Source organism: Myotis brandtii, unplaced genomic scaffold (genome assembly GCF_000412655.1).
Source record: "Myotis brandtii unplaced genomic scaffold, ASM41265v1 scaffold878, whole genome shotgun sequence".
Lineage (NCBI taxonomy): Eukaryota > Metazoa > Chordata > Mammalia > Chiroptera > Vespertilionidae > Myotis > Myotis brandtii.
In genome coordinates, this window is record NW_005371588.1 from 254435 (window position 1) to 276744 (window position 22310).

Sequence of the window (22310 nt, forward strand, 5' to 3'; positions counted from 1 at the left end):
TCCAGCCCTCTCCTCTGCCAGGAGAATGGCAACTGGGCAGGGGGCATGTGGTGGATGCTGGTGATTCAGGTCCAAGACGCTGGGCCCGGGAGGCTCAGGCCACACCAAGTCTCTAGCCTGCTGCTGTCCACTAGGGCCTTCTGCTGGATGCAAATGCTCTCCTTTGGCCGGGATGTGGTGACACTGGTGGAAGGTGGCTAGTGTGATGGAGGGGCTGAATGACACGTTTTGTTTCGTTGTAATGGATGGTCACATGTGGCTACCATGTTGGACAGCACAGCTCTGGACACGCAGGGAGGGACAGAGATGGTGAAACAGGTGCTCTCAGTGTCGTTTTATCCCGAGGAAACTAAACGGCAGAGGCCATATCACCGGCCCACGTGTACACAGCCAGTCGGTGGTGGAGCTGGAGTTCAAGCCCAGATGCAAGCCAAGGCCTGTGCTTCTCCATCGGGTTTAGCAGCTGCAGACACTCCACGGTGCCCGGGAGATGGATTCTGTTCTGTGGGATGTGCGGACACAGGCCTTTCTGGGAGGAACCCTCTGGTACTATCTACGGGACCTGCTCTCACGGGCGGTGTCCCTGGCCTCAGCTCACCTCCGGAGCAGCAGCTTGGGGTCATCTCCGGGACCTGCTCTCACGGGCGGTGCCCCTGGTCACACCCGCCGCCCTCCGGGCCTGGCCTCAGCTCACCTCCGGAGCAGCAGCTTGGGGTGGTTCTTGTTCTCCAGGTTCTTGTCGATGAGGTCGGAGAGCAGCTGCTTGAGCACGTCGGTGGCGTACTCCAGGCGGCCCTGCAGGCCGGTCATGATGAGCGAGGCCACGTTGCCGCGGTCGCGCATGGAGAAGCTGCGCTGCAGCTCCAGGGTGCGGATGAAGGTCAGCAGGAAGACCTTGTTGTTGATGAGCTGGGCGAAGAGCTTCAGCGCCTTCTCCACATGCTGCTGCCCGTTGCCCTGCACCTGGGGCGGGCGGGGCGGGGACACCCTCAGCGGACAGCTCCTGGCCTCCTGGCCCCGCTCTCCCTGAGGGTCTTCCCCCCACCCAAGAGGATGTAGGCATGGCCGGGCTCTGAAGCCCACCGTCTGCTCTGACCTTCTCCTGGGTTGGGAGGGTTGGGCTCCAGGCGGGGCCCTGGGTGCAGATGCCATCCACCTGGTTCTCCCAAGGATATGATAGGAGACACCCCACAAAACCCGCTCCGTTTACTAGTCTCCCCTTCATCTCTGTCCTGTTTTATCATCTTCAATAAGACAAACCAACCAACAAACCTCACAGAATTCTATGCCTTTCCCTAAGCCAGCTTAGATCCATTGGAAAATGAGGCAGAATTGTAGTTAATGAATTCAGGTATTCATTTAAAAATGACAAACAATGAGCCTCGCCCTGGAGTCACCCCAGAGGCTGGGTCCCCCCCTGGCCGTGATCTTCCCAATTGGAACTGTGCCTGTTGAGGTGATGCTGTCACCAGCTGTGTCCCCTCCTCATTTTTCTCTGAGCTGCCGGGCCCCATCGGCCTGTCCTAGGACACCCAGGCGCTGCGTCCCTACTGTGTGGCTGGGCCAGGGAGGCGGGTGTTACCTCCAGCTCCCGCAGGACAGGATGGTCCTCGATGCCGGGGAACAGGACGCGCATGGCATAGGTACGATAGTCCAGGTAGGGGATTCCTGAGCGGTCCAGGTCGCTGGTCAGCTCAATGATGTCTGTCTGGAGTTCAGCAAAAGCTACAAAAGGGCAGTAGAGACAGGGAGGCTCAGGACGGGAACCCCAGCAGAAAGGGGAAGGTGGGAGAAGAAGTTTGTGAAGAAGGAGGGGGGCCTGGAGTACAGACAGGGAGGGTTATAGGGGTACATCTCCAGAGGGGATGGGGTCTCTCCAGGCTGCTTTTCTTAGGTGGTGGGAATATGGGTGATTTCTATGTTATTTCCTTTTTGGTGTTTATAATTTTTAATTTTCTTTGTACGTATGACAAGGAAAAGGAAGAATGCCGTGCTACAGGTGCTGAAAGCAGGTGAGTGGCCAAGCAAAGACCAAAACAGGAAGCTTTGACCCCCCCTTTTCAAGTAAGAGAATAAATCAAGATGCAAAAGCTTGGGGGACAGTAAAAATCAAAACCACCATGAGATAGTGTGGCTATTACAAAAAAATGGAAAATCACAAATGTTGGCAAGGATGTGGAAATATTGGAACCATCACATATTGTAGGGAGGAATGCAAATAGGTGCTGTCACTTTCGAAAACAATTCGGTAGTTCCTTAAAAAATTAAACATAGAATTACCATGTGACCCAGCAATTCCGCTCCTAGGTATCTACCCCAAAGAACTGAAAGCAGGAGTTTGAACAGATACTTGTACACTCATGTTCACAGCAGCATTATTCACAACATTGGGGTGGAAATAACCCAAATGTAGAAGATGAATGGAGAAGCAAAATGTGGTCTATACAGTCAGTGGAATATTATTCAGCCTTAAAGTGGAATGATAGTTTGACACGTGCTACAACATGGATGAATTGGGAAGACATTAGGCTAAGTGAAATAAGCCAGGGACCAAAGGACAAGTACCATATGATTCCACTTATGTGAGGACCCTAGAGTTGTCAATCTCATGGGACAGAAAGTAGAATGGCAGTTGCCAAGGGCAGAGTTCTGGAAATGGATGGTGGTGATGGCTGTACAACGTGAATGTACTTAATGCCATGGAACGGGAGGAGGGGAGAGCCCTGGGGTGTAGAGACACAGGGGGGGTTATTGCTTAGTGAATACAGTGTTATAGTTGGGATTGAGAAAGTTCTGGAGATGGATGGTGGTGATGGCATTAATGTACTTAATGCCACGGAACGGGAGGAGGGGAGAGCCCTGGGGTGTAGAGACAGTGAGGGTTAAAATGGTAAAGTTTGTGTTATGTGTATTTTCACACACACACTCATATACATGAGAAACTGAGAACAAAACCAAACCCAGCCTTGGGGCACCCTGGCCATTTGGCCCTCAACCGACAGGGGAACACCTGCTTGGCAGCAGGCCTGTCTCCTGGTACCCTCCTCTCCCCTCCTCCCCAGCCCTGGCACCGGGAGGAGCCCCTGACCACCTTTGCTCAGCCCAGCTCTTCCCTCTCATCCAGCAGGGGGCTTGTTTCTGATCCTGACGTTTGCAGCAAAAGAAGAAATGTTTTGATTCCTAATGGAAATGTTTACCCAGAGAGCTCACTGGGTCCTCAGCCCCCGGGGACGGCAGGTACACTCACTGCCTCGCGGCTGTGGTTGCGTGGGAGACCGGAGATGGAAAAACACACACTCTCCACTCCCACACACGTCCATGGCCAAGGACACCACAAGCGCAGCTTCAGAGCGCTCAGCCTGCTGCACGGAAGGAAAACAAACCCTGGAGTGGGAGGCAGGTGAGATGCTCCTGCCGTTCCTGCTGCTGCCCCTTCCACGTGCCCAGGGCCTTCTGCAAAAGGGGCCAGGCCCTCCCACATCGGGGATCGGGAGGCTGAGATTCTCCTGGAGGGGGACTGGGGCCCTGAGAGGGAGATGAAGGCAGCCAGACTGAGGCACGCGTCGGGGCAGGGGACAGAACAATGCGATCAGGCCTGGGCCTCACTGTGGGCATTAACAGGACTTCTCTGGTCCCAAAGGCACAGGAAACAGAGGTCAAAGTGGAGCACAATGGCTGGGGTGGGGAGGATGGAAGTAAAGATGAGCGCTGTTGGTAAGGAGGGAGGTAGTCAGTTCGCTAAAGACAGAGTGCCTCCACGCACCTTCCTTACACTCCAGGGCCACACGGGACTCCAGGTTGTCCATCTGCATCTGGAGCCTCTTCAGCGTGAGGTCGTTTTCTCGAGACTTCCGCTTGTAGGCGATGAGGACGATGATGACGATGATGAGGAGGAGGCTGCCGCCCGCCGCGATGCTGACGATGGCTGGCAGGGTCAGCAAGCTGTCTGAGACGACACTCACCGAGCCCGGAGAGAACACCATCCCGCCCACGTGAACCTGCGCATGGCACACACACAGATGCTGTAGAGCCCTGGCATGCCATCGGATCCTCATCGTTTCAGAAAGGACACGAGAGACCACAACCACACAGTGCAGTCTGTATTCAAAACAACATCCTGCTGATTATCTAGTCCCCCTCCCCCTGTTTTTGTGTTCTCAACTGCTATCCATTTCCCATTTTCATGCAGGACATGGAGAGGGATATGGACTAGAAGGAAGAGAGAGCCTTTGTTAGGGCAGATCACATATGTATGGTGAAGAGGGGAGGACATAATATGAAGAACAGGGAACACTCACCATGACCTTGTGCTGCCCCGTGAGGTTGGGGGGCTCGCAGAGGAGCTGTGTCTCGGACACAGTGACGGCACACGGGGTCTCTCCAATCAGCACCGTGTAATTGAGTTTGGCACCTCCAGAGGCAGGAGGGCAGAGGTTTTTGCCCTGTAGATAACAGTCATCTTAATAGGAATAATTGACACATGCGCTCAGAAGTTAATTGCCTTTTTCAAAAAAAGGTGAAGGGGATAGATTAAGGAGGGAAGGGCAGCAGTGCAAAAACCAGTGGGTGACTCCATGGTAAGTTTTGAGAGGACTTCAAACAGCCACAATTTAGAGAGAAAGACAATGGAGGAGAGAAAGAAGGAGGAAGACAGTCGGAAAGAGAGAGGAAGGGGAGACAGAACACTAAACAAGTGAAAATTTGGGGAGGACACCTCAGGTATCAATGGAAGTGGTGGACTAACAAAACACTTGTCCCAGGGACGTGACCTCCTGAAATATATGTGCACAGGTTACAGTGGCCACAACAGCGGTCAAGAAAGGCAATAGTGACTTTCAAGTTCAAAGAGAGAAAGAGAGCGGACGGAGGAGAGAAAGAAGGAGGAAGAGAGTCGGAAAGAGAGAGGAAGGGGAGACAGAACACTAAACACGTGAAAATTTGGGGAGGACACCTAGGGTATCAATGGAAGTGGTGGACTAACAGAACACTTGTCCCAGGGACGTGACCTCCTGAAATATATGTGCACAGGTTACAGTGGCCACAACAGCGGTCAAGAAAGGCAATAGTGACTTTCAAGTTCACGGCAGCCCTTTTGGGTCCCAAGGTTCACGAGAACAAGCAGCAATACTCCATAGTGTTTCTCGGGAATCCCAGGTGCAAGATACAGGGTGGGGCAAAGGTAGGCTGACAGTTGTTCCTATGGAAAAGAATCTATATAATAAAAGCCTAAGCGACCATTATGGCGGAACAACCAGAACGACCGGTCGCTATGATGCGCACTGACCACTAGGGGGCAGACGCTCAATGTAGGAGCTGCCCCCTGCTGGTCAGTGCGCTCCTACAGGGGGAGCACCGCTCAGCCAGAAGCCGAGCGGTAAGGAGCCTGCTGGTAAGGAGCAAGGGATCCTGGATTGCGAGAAGCCGGCAGGCAGACATCCCCTGAGGGGTCCTGGACTACGAGAGGGTGCAGGCCGAGCTGAGGCCCACTGCTCCCTCCCCAGTGCACGAATTTTGTGCACTGGGCCTCTAGTAGAATAATAATAACACAAGAATAAATTCTGTGTTCTGCATACTCACAACTGTAAAGCTACATTGCCCCACCCTGTACATCGCCTGATGGGTCCATATCTACAAATAAGCTCCCTTTACAGGGAGAGGACAGCTTTGCGAGTCCATCCTGTGTAGAAAAGAGAACATAAAAGGCAAAGAGAGAGGATGTTCTCTACCATCCCCGCCCTCCCCACGTTCCTACCTTCAGAATGATGGGGGATCCTGGCTTCTGATTCAAGACTCCAGTGGGGCTGAGAAGTTCAAAGGTTGGGTTGGGGTAGTAGATGAACTTGGTGTCATTGTAAATGAGCAAGGACTGGACATTGTTAAAGACAAAGCCAAACTCGTCTGGCCGTTCCACAGTGTCCAGGCCGGGCCGGTAGTCCGTGGTCAGAGAGGGTGCCAGGCAGGTGAGGGTGGTGTTGTTCACAACTTTACACACCTACAAGGCCCAGAGAGCAGCATTCAAGCGCCTAGCAAGCGACTGGGGGTCTGCGGGGCCCCTCCCACCCTCTGCTTGCTTTGGCCATTACTATTAGGCTACTGCTTGTCTTCATTAGATAGTGAATCCCTTGAAGAAAAGGGCTGTGAGACTAATTTTTGGGGGGTTGCATTTTAACCTTATTCATTCATTCATTCATTCATTCATTCATTCACCAACCTCACCTGAGCGCCTCCTTTGTGGCAGGTGTTGTGCTAGGAGTTGGGGCTACCTGGTGAATAGTCACAGTCTACAGGGGGAGACGAATGATTCAAGCATGATACAGTCCTGGCAGAGGACTGAGAACGCAGGAGGGGGACGAATGGATATGAGGAAGGTCCTGGTGGGGTGGTACCAGGTACAGGGGACTGTCAGTGTGTGGCCATGAGCATGTGTGTGAGTGCACACGGTTCACGGGAGCTTCCCCAGGGAAGAAATAAATGAAATTTAATCTGAAGAATGAGTGGGACTTACCTAGACAAGGAGAGGGAGGGAGAGGGGAACAAATCCCAGCAAAGGCCCAGGATGAGAGCATAGAAGGTTTGAGGAAAACGTGGGATGCAGTGCTGGGTGTGAGTGTGAGTATGGAGGGGAGCTGGGGGTGGAGCCGGACATAGTGTGAGATAAGCACTTTGCCGGCACATAGTAGGTGTTCAGTTAATGTTTACTGACTACATTGATTCATGAAAAGGAGTCTTCAACTCTTTAAATGTTCTACGTAGAATCCCTCTCCTTTCCAACCAAGTCCCCTAACTTCGAGGGAATGTAGCCTTGGTGTGGACACTGAGTTTGGAATGTCCTTTCTTTATTGGTGGATGCTGGTCTCCCAAATAAAATCCTAGCTGGGCTGACCCCTCCTTAGCATGAGGTGTGTCATGCTCTCCTCTGGCTTAGAACTGGGGCTGCCCGAGGCCGCAGCTGGAATGAAGAAACCACTACGGGACCCGCGTGGGGCTTGGGAAGAAACCTGGACTCCTAGCTCCCGGCTCAGTTTCGGTCTTGGGAGCCACGGTGTCCCAGCAACAGCCAAGGGCATCTGTGAGAACTCGGCCTGCTCAAGTACACACTGTCCTGGCAGGTCCGCACATGTGTGTCTGGCCAACATACGCATACATGGACTTCATGCTCAGAAAACAAGGCCATGTGTGAAACTGCGAAAAGGCTGCCACTGGCACAGAGATGAGGTCAGAGCTCCCAGGCCAAGCGTTAACCCTCTGCTCCCAGAGGCCATTTGTGTTTCAATCAACAGCTCACCGAGGGCTTCCTGCTATCTTGGAGGTCAGTCCCCACCCCCACCCTTTTCAGCTCACACTTCAGCAGCCCTTAGAAGCCCAATGTCCCTTTCATGTTCCAGCTGGGGACACTCTGGCGCGAGGAAAATGGGGGTGCAGTCTAAGGGTAGAGTCGAGCCAGGGAGACTGAAACCCCGGGCTTTGCGGGCAGACACGCAGCCAGGGTGCCTCTCTTCCCTCCCCACCCCACCTTCTTCCCCGCTCTTTCCAGTTCCCCAGACTGGGCTCCTCCGCGAACACGCAGATCACTCCCAAACAAGCGGCCTCTGTTTGCTTCCTGCCCGGTGCTGCATCGGCATTTTGTTTGCCAGACATTCCTTGGGGTTTTGCGGCCTTGGCTTTGGCCCTTCTCACTTTTCACTAGGGGCTGCTTCATGGCCCAGTCGGCTGAGACTGCCATGGGGCCCAGGCTGGGCTGAGGGGCCCAGCGCTTCTCTCCCACTACCCTGAGGGGAAGGCCCAGGGCAGAGGTCACGGGCTTCCCGCTGTGGAGCTGGCCCTCCCTCTCCATCTGCCCGCCTGCAGGCCCCAGGCAGGTCACTACTGAAGCTGAGGGCCCCAGCCCAGGCTTCTCTTCAGTGGCTTCTCCGGGACCAAGCGTCAGCCTTGGAGGCCGACCTCATCAGGCACATCCTCACGCTCCCAAATTCCCCCTGTGCCATGTGAACTGTGCCTCGTACTGTCTGTGTCTGATGCTTTCACATCTGGGCCTTGCTGACTCTGAAGGGACTGCCCCTCCCCAGACTCGCCAATCCCTAGGGACCATCAACAGCGTGCTGCCTGCTAGAGCGTGCTTTCTAAGGCAGACAGCTCATCAGACCACACCCCAACCACCTCCTTCCACACTGTGGGCAGCTATCCACCTTCCCTAACTCTACCAGGGCTGGGCGCCAGACAACCAGGGCCCCTCTGCCCCACGGCCCATTGAAATGATCGTGATCCAAACTGGCCCCAAACCTGCCTGCCTTGCCTGGCTAGTTCCTTCCTGTGGAAACCAAAATAGTTGTCTTTCCTCCTTCTGCTTCCTAACCTCCTCTGCGGCTTCCTCTCCCTATCCCCCACACCCCATGGCATGCCCCCCTTTTCTTGGGATCTGTGAGTATTTTGTTGTTGTTTGTTAATCCTCACCTGAGGATAATTTTCCATTGATTTTTAGAGAGAGTGGAAGGGAAGGGGAGAGACAGAGAGAGAGAAACATCGATGTGAGGGAGACACATCCATTGGTTGCCTCTTGCATGCACCATCACCAACCCTGGGGATTGAGCCTGCAGCCAAGGTACATGTCCTTGACTGAATTGAACCCGGGACCCTTCAGTCTGTGGGCCGACGCTCTATCCACTGAACCAAACCCGCCAGGGCAGGATCTGTATTAACAAACTATCCAATGGCAGTCATCTCCTGATCTGTTGGCCTTGTCATACCTGAATGATAAAATCTAAATTTTAAAAATGCACCTAATTTTGGGGGAGTTTTATTTCTCCTGAGTGTGAACTCGCCATTCCCATTCCTACCCCTCACACTCTTCCCTTCCACGTAGGCCCCGGAGTTGGGCAGATGGAGGTGGTCTGTGAGCTATGGGGCAGTGGTCTCAGTCTGGAAGTGGAGTTGGGGCACGGATTCTTTACCCAGGGGTCACACTCTACACCCGGGATAAGGAGACATGTGCTCCTCTAGCACAAAAAGCTGTGATCGTGGGGTGTAGAAGGTTGCAAAAGGTGTCCCCATGCCTGGCATGATGGAATTCCAAGTCAGGAGCATCTCATATGGTTTAGTTATGAAGGAGTTCAGTGGTTGAGCATTGACCTATGAACCAGAAGATCAACGTTCGATTCCCGGTCAGGGCACATGCCCAGGTTGCCACCTTCATCCCCATTGGGGGGTGTGCAGGAGGTAGCTGATCAATGATTCTCTCTCATCATTGATGTTTCTATCTCTCTCTCCCTCTCCTTTCCTGTCTGAAATAAATTAAAAAAATATATTTTTTTAAAAGTCCAGATATTTGGGATCTAGCTTGGTCCTGCCACCAGTCATCTGCATGGTTGGGGCAAGTCATTATTCCTTTCTGGCCTCAGTTTCCTCAGCTGTGAGGGGGTAGGCCCAGATGACTACCCCTCACACTCTTCCCTTCCACGTAGGCCCCGGAGTTGGGCAGATGGAGGTGGTGTGTGAGCTATGGGGCAGTGGTCTCAGTCTGGAAGTGGAGTTGGGGCATGGATTCTTTACCCAGGGGTCACACTCTACACCCAGGATAAGGAGACATGTGCTCCTCTAGCGCAAAAAGCTGTGATCATGGGGTGTAGAAGGTTGCAAAAGGTGTCCCCACGCCTGGCATGATGGAATTCCAAGTCTAGGAGCATCTCATGTGGTTTAGTTATGAAGGAGTTCAGTGGTTGAGCATTGACCTATGAACCAGAAGATCAGGGTTCGATTCCCAGTCAGGGCACATGCCCAGGTTGCCGCCTTCATCCCCAGTGGGGGGTGTGCAGGAGGTAGCTGATCAATGATTCTCTCTCATTATTGATGTTTCTATCTCCCGTTCCCTCTCCTTTCCTGTCTGAAATAAATAAAAATATATATATATTTTAAAAAGTCCAGATATTTGGGATCTAGCTTGGTCCTGCCACCAGTCATCTGCATGGTTGGGGCAAGTCATTATTCCTTTCTGGCCTCAGTTTCCTCAGCTGTGAGGGGGTAGGCCCAGATGACCCCTGAGAGCCTCCAGGTCCAGCCTTCTAGCATCCTGTCATTTAGTGCATTTCTGTTTCCTAAGGAAGCCTCAAGCACTCCGGGAATGTGTCAGAGATGAAGGTAGACATAGAGCCATCCTCCCCATCAGCATCTCAGCCTCGTCAATCCCCCCAAGGTCGAAGCAGTAATGATAGCCATTTATTTGAAAAATAATGGCCATAATTCATAGTGCCAGCATCTCCTGGACTATAATTATAAATACAATAACGTTTCAGAAAATATTGGCCAAGAAGAGCCACTAGAACAAACTAAAATATTTATAACATATTAGACATTCTGCCCTTATGATAGAAAACTTCTTTAAAATCACAAAAAAATCCATAATGAAAGAAATTGAATTACATGGCTCTGCTCAGAGGAGTAAAGTAAAATGTTCAACCTGATCATCTTAGCAACCAGCATGGGTTTATTCGCATGCAGTGACTACCATTTGTCAAGTGCCAACCTCGTGGGGGCCAATGGCTGCAGGTGACCAATCTGCACGCGAGTCTTAGCACCATATGAAGTGACGGGGGATGGAGGATCAGAGAGGTTAGATGACTTGATCATGGTTGTTCAGCTAATCAATGGCAGTGCCCTGCTTCCAATCCAGAAGTACCTGAATCTGGAGTCAGAATTCCTTCACCCCCTCACAACACTGCTGCTTATCAGACCTCAGAGTGAGCATGTCATACAGCAAGAGCCCTTTTGTGCTGCATCTTAAGCTCAGAGGCACTAGGTTGATGCACTCATTATATCACCGTCTGACAAGAAATGACTATCTACACCAGTGATGGCGAACCTTTTGAGCTCGGCGTGTCAGCATTTTGTAAAACCCTAACTTAACTCTGGTGCCGTGTCACATATAGAAATTTTTTGATATTTGCAACCATAGTAAAACAAAGACTTATATTTTTGATATTTATTTTATATATTTAAATGCCATTTAACAAAGAAAAATCAACCAAAAAAATGAGTTCGTGTGTCACCTCTGACACGCGTGTCATAGGTTCACCATCACTGATCTACACTAATAAAAGAGAAAGATGCAAATTGACCGTACCTTTGCAACACACACCAGCCAATCAGGAGTATGCAAATTAACCCAACAACGATGGCAGTTAATTTGTATACACAGACGCTGAGCGGCCAGGGGCGGGGCTGGGCGCTTGCATTGTCATCATGGCAACGACACAGGCGTTCCACACTGCCCCAGCCGCTTAGGGCCCTGGGCAGCATGGGAAGGCGGAAAAGCGGCTCCAGTCAGAGTGAAGGCGGTGCTGGCAGCCAGGGGAAGGAAGGCCCATTCTTGCATGTGCATCAGGCCTCTAGTGCCATAATTATAAAAATCATTGTCAGGCTCAGGCGTTTGGGGACATGATTCTGGGCTCAGTCTTGAGCCACCTTTCTTCTCCTACATCCAGTGCCTAGCACAGAGCTCAGCACATTACAAAACACTGATACACGCAATGTTTGCCGAGGGCCAGGCAGACCAGTGGTTACTCACATTGACAGATTCTTTGCCATTAAACTTGACTCGGATCCTTGGCTCCTGAATGACATCCAGGTTGGAGCCTGTGATGGTCAGGGGTGTGTGGCCACTGGGAACAAGCAGAGGCTAGGTCAGGTAAAATTCAAATGGCCACCACCTCACCCCTGGACCCTCTCAGAAGCCGAACTTGGGCTGAGAGGCTGATGCCACGCGGTGCATTCCTCCACGCCGTGCCTCACCTGGCGATGCTCCACTCCGGCTCGATGCTCTGCACCTGGGGGTCCCCTATGTACTCAAACTTCAGGCTGTTGTTCACACGGGCTCGGTCGACACTCACGAAGACAGGAACACAGCTCTGGCCGTTGGACGATGGGGGTGAGACACACACGATCTCATTCATTGACCGCCTGGTGGGGAGACAGCAGGAGGGTTGTGAAGAAAGGCGGGAGCAATCGGGGTGCCCTCTGCTGGAAAAGGGGCTTGCCTCAGTCCGAGGGTGTGGCCAGGACGTGTCCTTGGTCCCATGTACTGTATACTACGGAACACCTCCCTTGTCAGTATCCTCTTTCCCTGACATCCAACTCTGGTTTGATTAGGAGGGAGCGGCTGGAGAAGGGGATTAGAGAATGAGGCAGGGGCTGGGCTTCACGAGCTTCACTCTCTTTTCTGGATTTTTCTAGAAAATGACTATTTAACTGATGCTTAGAGTCTAGTCAGTCAGTTAATAAATATTCATTGAGCCCAGCTGGCATGGCTCAGTGGTTGAGTGTCGACCTATGAACCAGGAGGTCATGGTTTGATTCCCAGTCAGGGCACATGCCCAGGTTGCAGGCTCGATCCCCAGTGTGGGGCGTGCAGGAGGCAGCCGATCAATGATTCTCTCTCATCATTGATGTTTCTCTCTCTCTCTCCTTCTTCCTTCCTCTCTGAAATCAGTAAAAATATTTAAAAACATATAAATGCATACATAAATAAGTAAATATTCATTGAGCACCTACCATGCAGAAAAGTGAACACTCAGTTCTTGCCCTTAGGGAGTTGATGGTCCAAGGAGGAGATTATCAAATACTGGGCAAGTTGGGTTATCATCCATGGATTCTTTAAGAATTCTCTCACCCCCATTCAATGTATTTGACAAATAGTAGGTGTTTAATTTTTTAGTCCTAAGAGATGTCCTGAGGATGAGTCTGGCTTGCTGAGGGCCGAGGCCATGCAATGTCCATGTTTCTCAAGTAACCACAGTGGGGACCTAATGAACGTGTGGCCTGATGGTGACGGGACAGCTCCTGGGGGCCTTTCTCATCAGCAGTCTCAGGGCTCTCACTTCTCATTATTTTTAGAAGTACCCAGCCCTGTGATTCATGAGGTGTAAACGGACTAGTGCTATGTGACCAGAATGGTGTTTGGGTCAAGGATGCAGCACATAGGATGGAGGTAGGCAGGCCTATATGTGAACACGCACAGGAACGTGTGTGCATTATGTGTGAACCTGCACAGGAACGTGAGTTCATATGTGTGAACCTGCACACGAATGTGTATATATATATATGTGTGAACATGCACAGGACCGTGTGTGCATATGTGAGAACCTGCACACAAATGCGTATATATGTGTGAACATGCACAGGACCGTGTGTGCATATGTGAGAACCTGCACACAAATGCGTATATATGTGTGAACATGCACAGGACCGTGTGTGCATATGTGAGAACCTGCACACAAATGCGTATATATGTGTGAACATGCACAGGACCGTGTGTGCATATGTGAGAACCTGCACACAAATGCGTATATATGTGTGAACATGCACAGGACCGTGTGTGCATATGTGAGAACCTGCACACAAATGTGTATATATGTGTGAACATGCACAGGAACGTGTGTCCATATGTGTGAACCTGCACATGAATGTGTATATATGTGTGAACATGCACAGGACCATGTGTGTATATGTGTGAACCTGCACACAAATGAGTATATACGTGTGAACATGCACAGGAACGTGTGTCCATATGTGAGAACCTGCACATGAATGTGTATATATGTGTGAACATGCACAGGACCATGTGTGCATATGTGTGAACCTGCACACGAATGTGTTTATATGTGTGAACATGCACAGGAACGTGTGTACATATGTGTGGACCTGCACACAAATGCGTATATATGTGTGGACATGCATAGGAACATGTGCACACATGTGTGAGCATGCACAGGCCACACAAGGACAGTCTCCCAGCGCTCCTTCGAGCGTATCTCACCCATAGAACTCGCAGGTCTGGTTGCCCAGGTACACAGTCACGCTGCTCCCAGCTCCAAGATTGAATGCGTATATACGTGTGAGCATGCACAGGACCGTGTGTGCATATGTGTGAACCTGCACACAAATGAGTATATACGTGTGAACATGCACAGGAACGTGTGTCCATATGTGAGAACCTGCACATGAATGCGTATATATGTGTGAACATGCACAGGAACATGTGTGCATATGTGTGAACCTGCACAGAAATGCGTATATATGTGTGAACCTGCACAGGAACGTGTGTCCATATGTGTGAACCTGCACACGAATGCGTATATACGTGTGAACATGCACAGGAACGTGTGTACATATGTGTGGACCTGCACACAAATGCGTATATATGTGTGGACATGCATAGGAACATGTGCACACATGTGTGAGCATGCACAGGCCACACAAGGACAGTCTCCCAGCGCTCCTTCGAGCGTATCTCACCCATAGAACTCGCAGGTCTGGTTGCCCAGGTACACAGTCACGCTGCTCCCAGCTCCAAGATAACGGCCCGTGATGGTCACCATGGTGCCTCCGGACTCTGGGCCGCGGATGGGGTTGAGGGACAGCACGGAAGGGTTCTTTGGGAGGAAGCAGAGAAATGATCACAGCTCAGGTTTTGTGCAAAGGAACGGACACAGGCTAGACTTAAGGACAGAAGGAGGGACCATGTCCATGCTCGGAGTGGAGGTACTTTTCCTGCCCTTTTGAATCCCACACACTCTCTCCGCCCCCCGCCCCGCCCCTGGAGCTGAGACCCTTTCTAAGAGGCTCCAGGCATGTCCAGGGAAGACAGAAAGGTCATGCTTTGGAATTAATTAAGTCCCCAGGGAGTCTCATGCCCATAACATTGATGGGAAGGCAGAGGTGACACTGACTAATCTATCAATTAGTTTACAAATTGAGAACAATTTGAAAATGCTTCTCTATCTAGAACCTGTACTGATTTTTTTTGGCACAAAATCGATAGGGCTGGATAAAGCATCCCTGCCTGGATCGGGCCACCCTGAGGCTAACGTCCTCCATTAAGGGCCACGCACATCTGTCCATGCCTCCCTAAGCATGTGAAGGACACGGTAGTGTCCCTGGTGCAGAGGGCTGTAAGGGAATGTTAGACATGGCTTCCCCGTCTTGCACCAGGAGGATGGATGGCCCATCGCTGGCTGGGGCTTTTCAGTAAGCTCATTAAGTTGTAAAATTAAGCCTGAAGCTTAGGAGAAATGTCATCAGGCAGCCGACCTGAGTCAAGAAGGATTTGCTTCTGCCACTACAGAGGGCGGCGGGGCAGAGTGGAAAGTGTATTTAACTGAGCAACTACACAGGCATGAACTAGTCCCCATTAGCCACTCAGTAGCAATGAGCCCTGAAGCAAGGCTCTGGATCGCCCTGGGCTTTCATTTGCTCCCCTGTGGAGAGGAGGGTGAACTAAAGCGTCTCTACAGCTCCTCCCTGCTCTGGCATTCCGCAGTTCTCTCTGCATCTGGTGTTTCTGCACTTGCCTCTCACAGAAGACCCCGTCTGTCTGTGCAGAGGATGGGGTAGGCTGGAGGCAGATAGGCCGAGGTTCTCTCCAGACCGAGAGACAAGAATACAAGAAAAAGGTACAGATGCCGGGACAGGAAGGCAGGGACGGGAGAACCGACAACAAGCAGTAAAAATGCTGCAGAGAACAGCATCTTGTGGTTTAGGGATTTTTCAAAACTCTCAGCAAGGCTAGTTTGTCCCCACCTGCTGGTGCTAATACTTCTTAATGAAGCCAGGTAGGTAAGTGTCAGAAAAGGGACTTAAGGGCCCGGAGGCAAATTATTGATTCAGTAGGCACCTTAAAGGAGGCCTTTGTGGTTTTGCTACCTGTTGCCTGCGCACAGAGAGATGGTTTCAGGTGTGAATGTGTGCTTACTTGCGTGTAAACACACCGACACACAGAGCAACTCGCTTGTACACCCTACTCCTGCGATCCCGCACAAAGACACGGTCCTGTAGGATTTCAAGGGCCCCCCCGCTAAATTCCTACTTACAATATCCTTGGCAGAAAACAAAGCTTGAGGTGAATCTAGACCTTTTTAATTGGGTCCTCCAGGCGCTCTGGCCTCATTAGGCCGAATTAGGCGTGAAGATACTACCTCGGCAGGGAAAAGGGCCACCCCTCCCTAGCCTGGAAGGTGCTTTCTAAGATCTGAATTCTAAGAAAGGCCTGATTTTGCCACGTTTAGAACTCTGACCTTGGGCTCTGGTGGGCTCCAGTCTTCACAGAATCCTTAGTCACACCCCCATCCCACCCGGAAAGACAGGCTTGCAAAGTGAGGCCCGAAGTTCCCTTTTCTGGTCTCTTGGCGGTGGTGCCTGGCTTGGGAGGAGGTGTGTGGAGGAGTCCAGAAGGAAGTGTGCCCTTGCTGGGAGCCTGCACTAAACCCCACACTCACCACAAAGGTGTACTGTTGATGGGACTTGGTCATGAACTCTGGTTTGCACTCGCCAATGCACAGGCGCACAGGCCCAGACGTGGTCCCCACGAGGGCATGGCCCATCTCACAGACGATCCTGAGAAGAAAGCACACCTTCTGGTGAGAAGCCAGGCAAGAGCTGGCATCCCTGCCCCTGCTGCTCACTGTCACAATGAATGACTCCTCACAGCCTTTCAATAGTGCTAAACCAACCAAGATGCAGCTTGCTCACCCATCTGAGCTGTGTGACCTTGAGAAAACAGCTTTCCCTCTCTGGGCCTTAGTGTCTCATCTGTGTAGTGAGAGGTTGGATGAGATCATCTCTAAAGCCCCGTGTGCCTCCAAAATGCTCAATTCTCTGAACAAGCGGGTGGTACCCAGTGCCTAGTGCAGTGCCTACCCCTGGGTGGCTGCCCACTATTTGTGAAATAAACCGAATGCCCAACAGAGAGGTTCTGCCCAATTGAGTGTTCTTTCCCATGTGACGAGCCAACACTGCAACTCTCCCTGAAAGAGGGAGCGAGAGCCTATTTGCCAAACTGATTCCATTGTGGTTTGCTTCCTGCAGTGAGTTTTCAAAAGAGAAGAGATAATCCGGTGAGATAGTGAGAGCCCAGAACAGGAGCCCGGAGCACAGCGGGAGGAGTGGAGTCCTGTGGCAGCGGGCGAAGGGCTGGGAGGCAGATGAGTTCATTAGGACAGTGGCGGGCACTGGACTCCCACTTAATCAAGGGCTGAGCGCGGGAAGCTGCTGGGGGAGGCAGGGACCCAGCCCCGGGGTTGAAAGTCAGGTCTCGCGTTAACAGGAGAGAGAGCTGGGGAGGAGAGGGATGCAGCATTCTCTCTCATGAAGTGCAGATCGATACCCCCCAGCCCCCCATGACTTCCCTGGGGCCTGAGATAAGTTACAACAAGCACAACCAGAGACTGGTTGCCTTGGCCACAGATTAGAAATGGTGGGTGGCTGGAGGGACTGAAGCAATCGGGTTCTTGGGGGGACCTCTTGCCTGGAATGGTAGACGTGGGGTGCATGGGAAAGGGTCCCACCAGGCAGAGCAAAAAGGAACCTGGGGACAGAGACAATGATTTTCCTTCCCTCCCAACCTCACGTTAAGAGTTCAGAGCAGCCGGGCACCCTTGGTAGGTTTGCTTAGTGGGGAGTCAGTAAAAGACCCCCCAACCCCCACCCCCTGCACGAATCCCCAGCCTTATCCTGGCCCGGTGGGGAAGATCGGCGTTTAACCGAGCGATGCTTATCTCAACCGCTTCTCTAGGAAGGAAGGTAACTAAACCGAAATTTCATTCCGATGCAATAAAACCTGCATTAAACAAATACACCGCATGCTCGCACACACGGCGCGCGCGGATCTCCATTTCCTCCATCACAGTTAATCCCAAATAAGCACTTCACTCCTGGTGAATATTTACTTAACATGCAATAACTGTCTGGCTACGTTTAGCATATTAGATCCAACAAGCAAGAACTGAATCACAGGGAAGGCTACTCTCCCGTCCCTTTCTCTATGAATGAATACGTTAATTATGAACCCAGAGTAAAGATGAGAGCGATGATCAATTAGTATTTTACACGTAGCTGTCTCCTCAAACCTCATTAGCAGAGCATCGGAGAAGCCTAATTTATGGCACTGTGTGTGGTGATCTCAGTGCTGCTACCTGCGTGGAGTGACCATGCTCAACCTGCCTCCTGGGCCCTAGCGCCGGCTGCTGTGTGGGGCCGGGCCACCCTGCAGACCATGAGGAGCTCCAGAGGCACAGAAGAGAAGTGGGCAGGTATGTCTCCTTCCCTCTCTTCTAATCAGGGCTTTCTTGTCCCTCACTCACCCCCCCGCCCCCCGCCCGCCACACACACACTTGGACAATCTGTGACGAAGTGATTCTCAAGAAGAAAAGGAGGAAGGAATCGTGGCAGGCTTGATATCATGGCAAGAGGAAACATGAGAATATGTGAAGGTCATGGGCATATCTATTCCTCCTTGGGCCACCCCAGGGCCTGTCTAGGAGAAGAAAAAGCCTAGACCGGCTTCAGCTGTGCCTGGAGGGCGTTAACAATGGGCCAGGACCTCTGGGCACTCTGCCTTTTCTAGAACATTTTTTTTTTTTTTTTGCTCAGGGTTCATGTCCCAAAAGATACGCCTCACATGTCAAACACCTGGGAGAAAGGGGATGCATGGAGATGGGCACTGACCAGGTGTCCACGGCTGAATGGCTGCAGTCGGCTCTGAGTGCCTCGCCTACAAAGGGGTGATGTGGGGGGCCAGGGGCTGGGCAGGGAGGGCTGGACCGCTGCAGCTGACCCTCTCCCACCGGTGGAATGAGGTTCCAGTGCAGCGAGTGAGTGCGGAGAGAGGCGGTGGGCTGCGGAAAAGGGTCGGTAGGTCTCAGAAACAGGTGAGAATCCTAAGAAATCAGGCAGCATCGTAGAAGAACTCAGTGCCCTCGAACTCTCGTCCTTTTCCTTCCCGGGAGCCAGGGCTTGCCTCCTGGAGTGTATCTGTTGCAGGTAGCTGTTCTCTGAGCTCAGGGACAGGGGCAGTTCCAGGAGAAAGGAAGGGCAGCCGCAGGGAGTGGGAAGGGTTATCATGAGGAATGTGGGTCAGGCCAAAGCAGATTCTGTGTCTCCATAGTAATAGGAGCTACCCTGGACTGAGCGGTGACCGTGGCAGGCGCCGGGTAGGACAGGATCCCGTGTCCTCAGCCTCTCCTACTGGGAGGGTCTCATGAGCTCCTTTTATAGACAATGAAACTCAGGCTCCGAGGTGCTCGGTGACTCACTGTAGCCACAGCTCTGTTAGCCGCAGCGCCCTATTCAAATCCACATCAGCCAGCTCCAAAGCTCATGCCTTTGACCACTCCACTGCCTCTGGGATTAATGGGAGGACCTGTGTGTCTGTTGGGAAGGCGCCAGGGTCAACATGGCAGCCATGCTGGGGTGGAGTTGAGGTTGCTGTGGGAAGAGGAGTGGGGGAGGGGAGACCTGGCTGGGGTCCCAAAGCCCCGAGAGCTAACTACCTGTGCCCCCGCCTTCCTGGCTGTCGATGGCCACAGGCAGCGGTGTGTGCACCACTTCCTCCTCCGGGCCTTACCAGGGGGCCAAGTTCCTGTGGTTTGATTTCTGGAGGCCACCTGCCTTCCCTGCCTCCTCCCAGTGTCCCTGGTGGCTCTGGGCTCCCTACGTGCCATTAGGAGACAACAGATGGCCATGTTTTCTCCTGATAAAGTGAGGAGTTGGACTAAATCACTGTCCAGCAGTTACTTAGCTCCAGCGTTCGAAGGCTTGACTCCTCCTGGTTGGCAGGGATTTCTGGAGACACATTAGTGCCACCAATGAGCTTTCTAATAGTGGGAGGAGCAGGCCCCGTGGGGCATACACTTTACTCCTTCTGCCATGCTAAGGACCACAGACGTGACTGTAGGGACCATCTATGTCTACATACCCATTTTCCAGATGAGACATTTGAGGACCAGAGAGCAAAGTCACTTGCCCAAAGTCTCCTAGCTCATCAACAGCTGAACTCCTTGCCCCCTGCTAGTGCCCTCACACCCACCCGACCACCTCCCTTAAATTGGCATAGGCGATAGTTTTCAGCCCAGCACTGTGCACCTGGGGTGGGGGGCACAGGCATCTAACACCCATCCAGCTGTGGCTGAGTTCACAGGTGCCGCAGATAGGAGGGAGGTGGTCTGAGCCCCGGAGCTGAGTGCCAATCACACAGAGCCCCCGTCCCAGGACCGGCTCCGTTGCGGCCTCAACCTGCGTCCCACTGCCCAGAAAACGCCCTGTGGTGGGATCCTCCGGCCCTCGCAGTCCTGTGGGGTGCCGACCGTAGGACTAAGCGGGGCCCTTTAACCAACATTAACCTAATTGCTGAGTGATAGATGGCAGGCGCCAGCATCTGGTGAGCCATTACCGTGCCTGCTAATCCTGCCCGCAGCCAGGACTCTGCACCGTGCACGGCGAGCCAAATCCATCTCTCGCAGACATCTGTAACGATTGTGCCTGCTGCTCCCTGCCCGGGATGGAGGCTTTAATGATGTTAACAAACTCTGAAACCTCGAGAGCAGTGATGAGCCTGGCACGGCTGGAAACCAGGGTTGCATCCCGCCGAGGCGCCGGGCGCGCCCGCCCCTGCGGCCTGCCCTGTGCCCGGAGGCGGCGGTGGTGGTTTTCTAGGGCGACCACCAGCCTTGGCAGGGAGCCCTGGTCCATTCTCCTTCCCTGGCTCCTTCCAGTTCCCATCAGGACTGTCTTCCCCGTGGCCCTGAGCGAGTGCAGAGCATTTGATTTCATAGATAAAACTTTCTTACATTCATAGGGCACGTTACAGTCCCCGTGTTCTCATCTTATTGAATTTTCCTCAAAACCTGTGCAGCAGGCATCATGGTTTCCATGAGGCCGATGAAGGTCAGGAGACCGGACAGATGGCTAAGGTCTCGGGGCTGGGCAGGGGAGCAGCCAGGACTCAGAACACCTTTGCATCCCAAACCTCATGGCATGTCCATATCCCGCTGCCTAAGCTCTTCTCACCTCAAAGCCGTACCCCTCACCCACCCAAGCCCTTTCCTGTGGCATCTCCCCAAGCTGGAGACTTAGCTCATGTCTAGAGGCACAAGGCAGGGCCTGGACGCCCCAGGGATTTGGGTCAGTGAGACCGAGGGGCTAGCTCAGCCTGGCAGGGCACTGGCCCCTGTAAAGCCCTTGACTGTGAGGATCTCTCAGGCCAGCCTGGCTCCTGCCCACAGCTGTCCCCTCCTCTCCTGGCTCAGAAGTGCTACTAAGTCACGTCCCTTTCCCCTCCCTCCTCTCTTCCTGCAGACCCTGCCAGCCTTTCCCGACATGCTCTCCTCACAGGGCTAAGGTTGCCGGGGAAGGATCCCACAGGAAGGAGCTGCAGGTTGAAGGATCAGGCTCCTCCTCCCCTGCTGGCAGGTGTCCCACCCAGCCTCGGAGTCTGGGAGTTCACCCTCTCGCCCTGACCCAGCCCTGGGCTGCACTGGGATCAAGGACCCCGAACCTGGAAGCCACTTCATGATGCATCATGAGATTTCCAGGCCACTCTCACCCTGAGTCCACCCCATCGCTCGTCAGGAAGGGAAGACTCCAGGCCCCGCTCTGCCTTGGCCACTTGTACTCTGAGCGAACGGGATGGGTTTTCACTCCTCTCTTGCTTTGTAAAATGACGATAATGGTATATACCTCGCAGAGTCCAGACCAATGAAAAATGAGATAATAGGTGAGACTGTGCAAGTGCTGATAGAAGAAAGTGATGCCATTTTTATGGTCGCTGATGCCACTTTTATGGTTGCTATTAAAGGCTGGTTTTGGGGGGTGGGGGTCAGAGGGAGGACCTGAGGCTGCAGGGGGCAAAGCGTAGGGGGAGAAGACCCATCCCCAAGCCGTGCTCTGAGAACCCCTGGCAGAGCTGTGTTCTCTGAGGAACGAGGGCGACTTGACCAGACTTTATGTGACCAATGATGCGGAGTGATCTGGCTGCTCCCCACCCTTTCTCCTTTGAAGAGGAGGCACCCCTCCTTGTACCCTCCCGCCCCACTTCATGCCCGCCTCCTGCCCACCAACTCCACAGTGGCCGCCACTGCCAAGTGAACACCCAGATTGGAACATATGTCACTCCTGGAGCCCCGATCGCCTGTCCGCTGCGACATGCCTATTTTCTAATTTCCAGCTGACATTTCCCTTAGTGAAATAAATGAATTTGCTCCGGCGGAGGCCCTGCTCGGATTAAGCTGCTGTCAGAGCCCCATGAGCCAAACAAATTGTTGCCCACAGCCCACCTTGCAGAATGCATTCCAATGGGGTCTGGCGGGGAGGGGCCAGGGAAGAGGCGGAGCCTGGGCCGGCTAGGAACTGACTCAGTCATGCCAGCGGGCAGGGGAAAACTGACAGAGGGGCAGCATTGCACAGGGATCCCTGATGCCAGAGGAGCCAGGGGACAGGGAAGAGAATGGACTATGACCTTCTGAGAATGGAGGTGGGAAAGGACAGGGCCC

The 22310-nt window shown here is 52.7% G+C and overlaps 1 protein-coding gene across 2 annotated transcripts in view; it reads right to left on the reverse strand.

Moving 5' to 3' along the window:
• Window positions 1-22310, reverse strand: part of PLXNA2 (plexin A2) — a 195124-nt gene that overhangs the window by 15247 nt on the left and 157567 nt on the right. For both annotated transcript variants that reach the window (XM_005884925.2, XM_014532306.1), the window contains 9 exons: window positions 16263-16380; window positions 14284-14420; window positions 11782-11949; window positions 11558-11651; window positions 5753-5992; window positions 4299-4442; window positions 3764-3998; window positions 1583-1725; window positions 695-963 (listed from right to left, as the gene is read on the reverse strand). In XM_005884925.2, coding sequence (XP_005884987.1) covers window positions 695-963; window positions 1583-1725; window positions 3764-3998; window positions 4299-4442; window positions 5753-5992; window positions 11558-11651; window positions 11782-11949; window positions 14284-14420; window positions 16263-16380 — 1548 coding nt within the window. The remainder of the gene's footprint in view (window positions 1-694; window positions 964-1582; window positions 1726-3763; window positions 3999-4298; window positions 4443-5752; window positions 5993-11557; window positions 11652-11781; window positions 11950-14283; window positions 14421-16262; window positions 16381-22310) is intronic.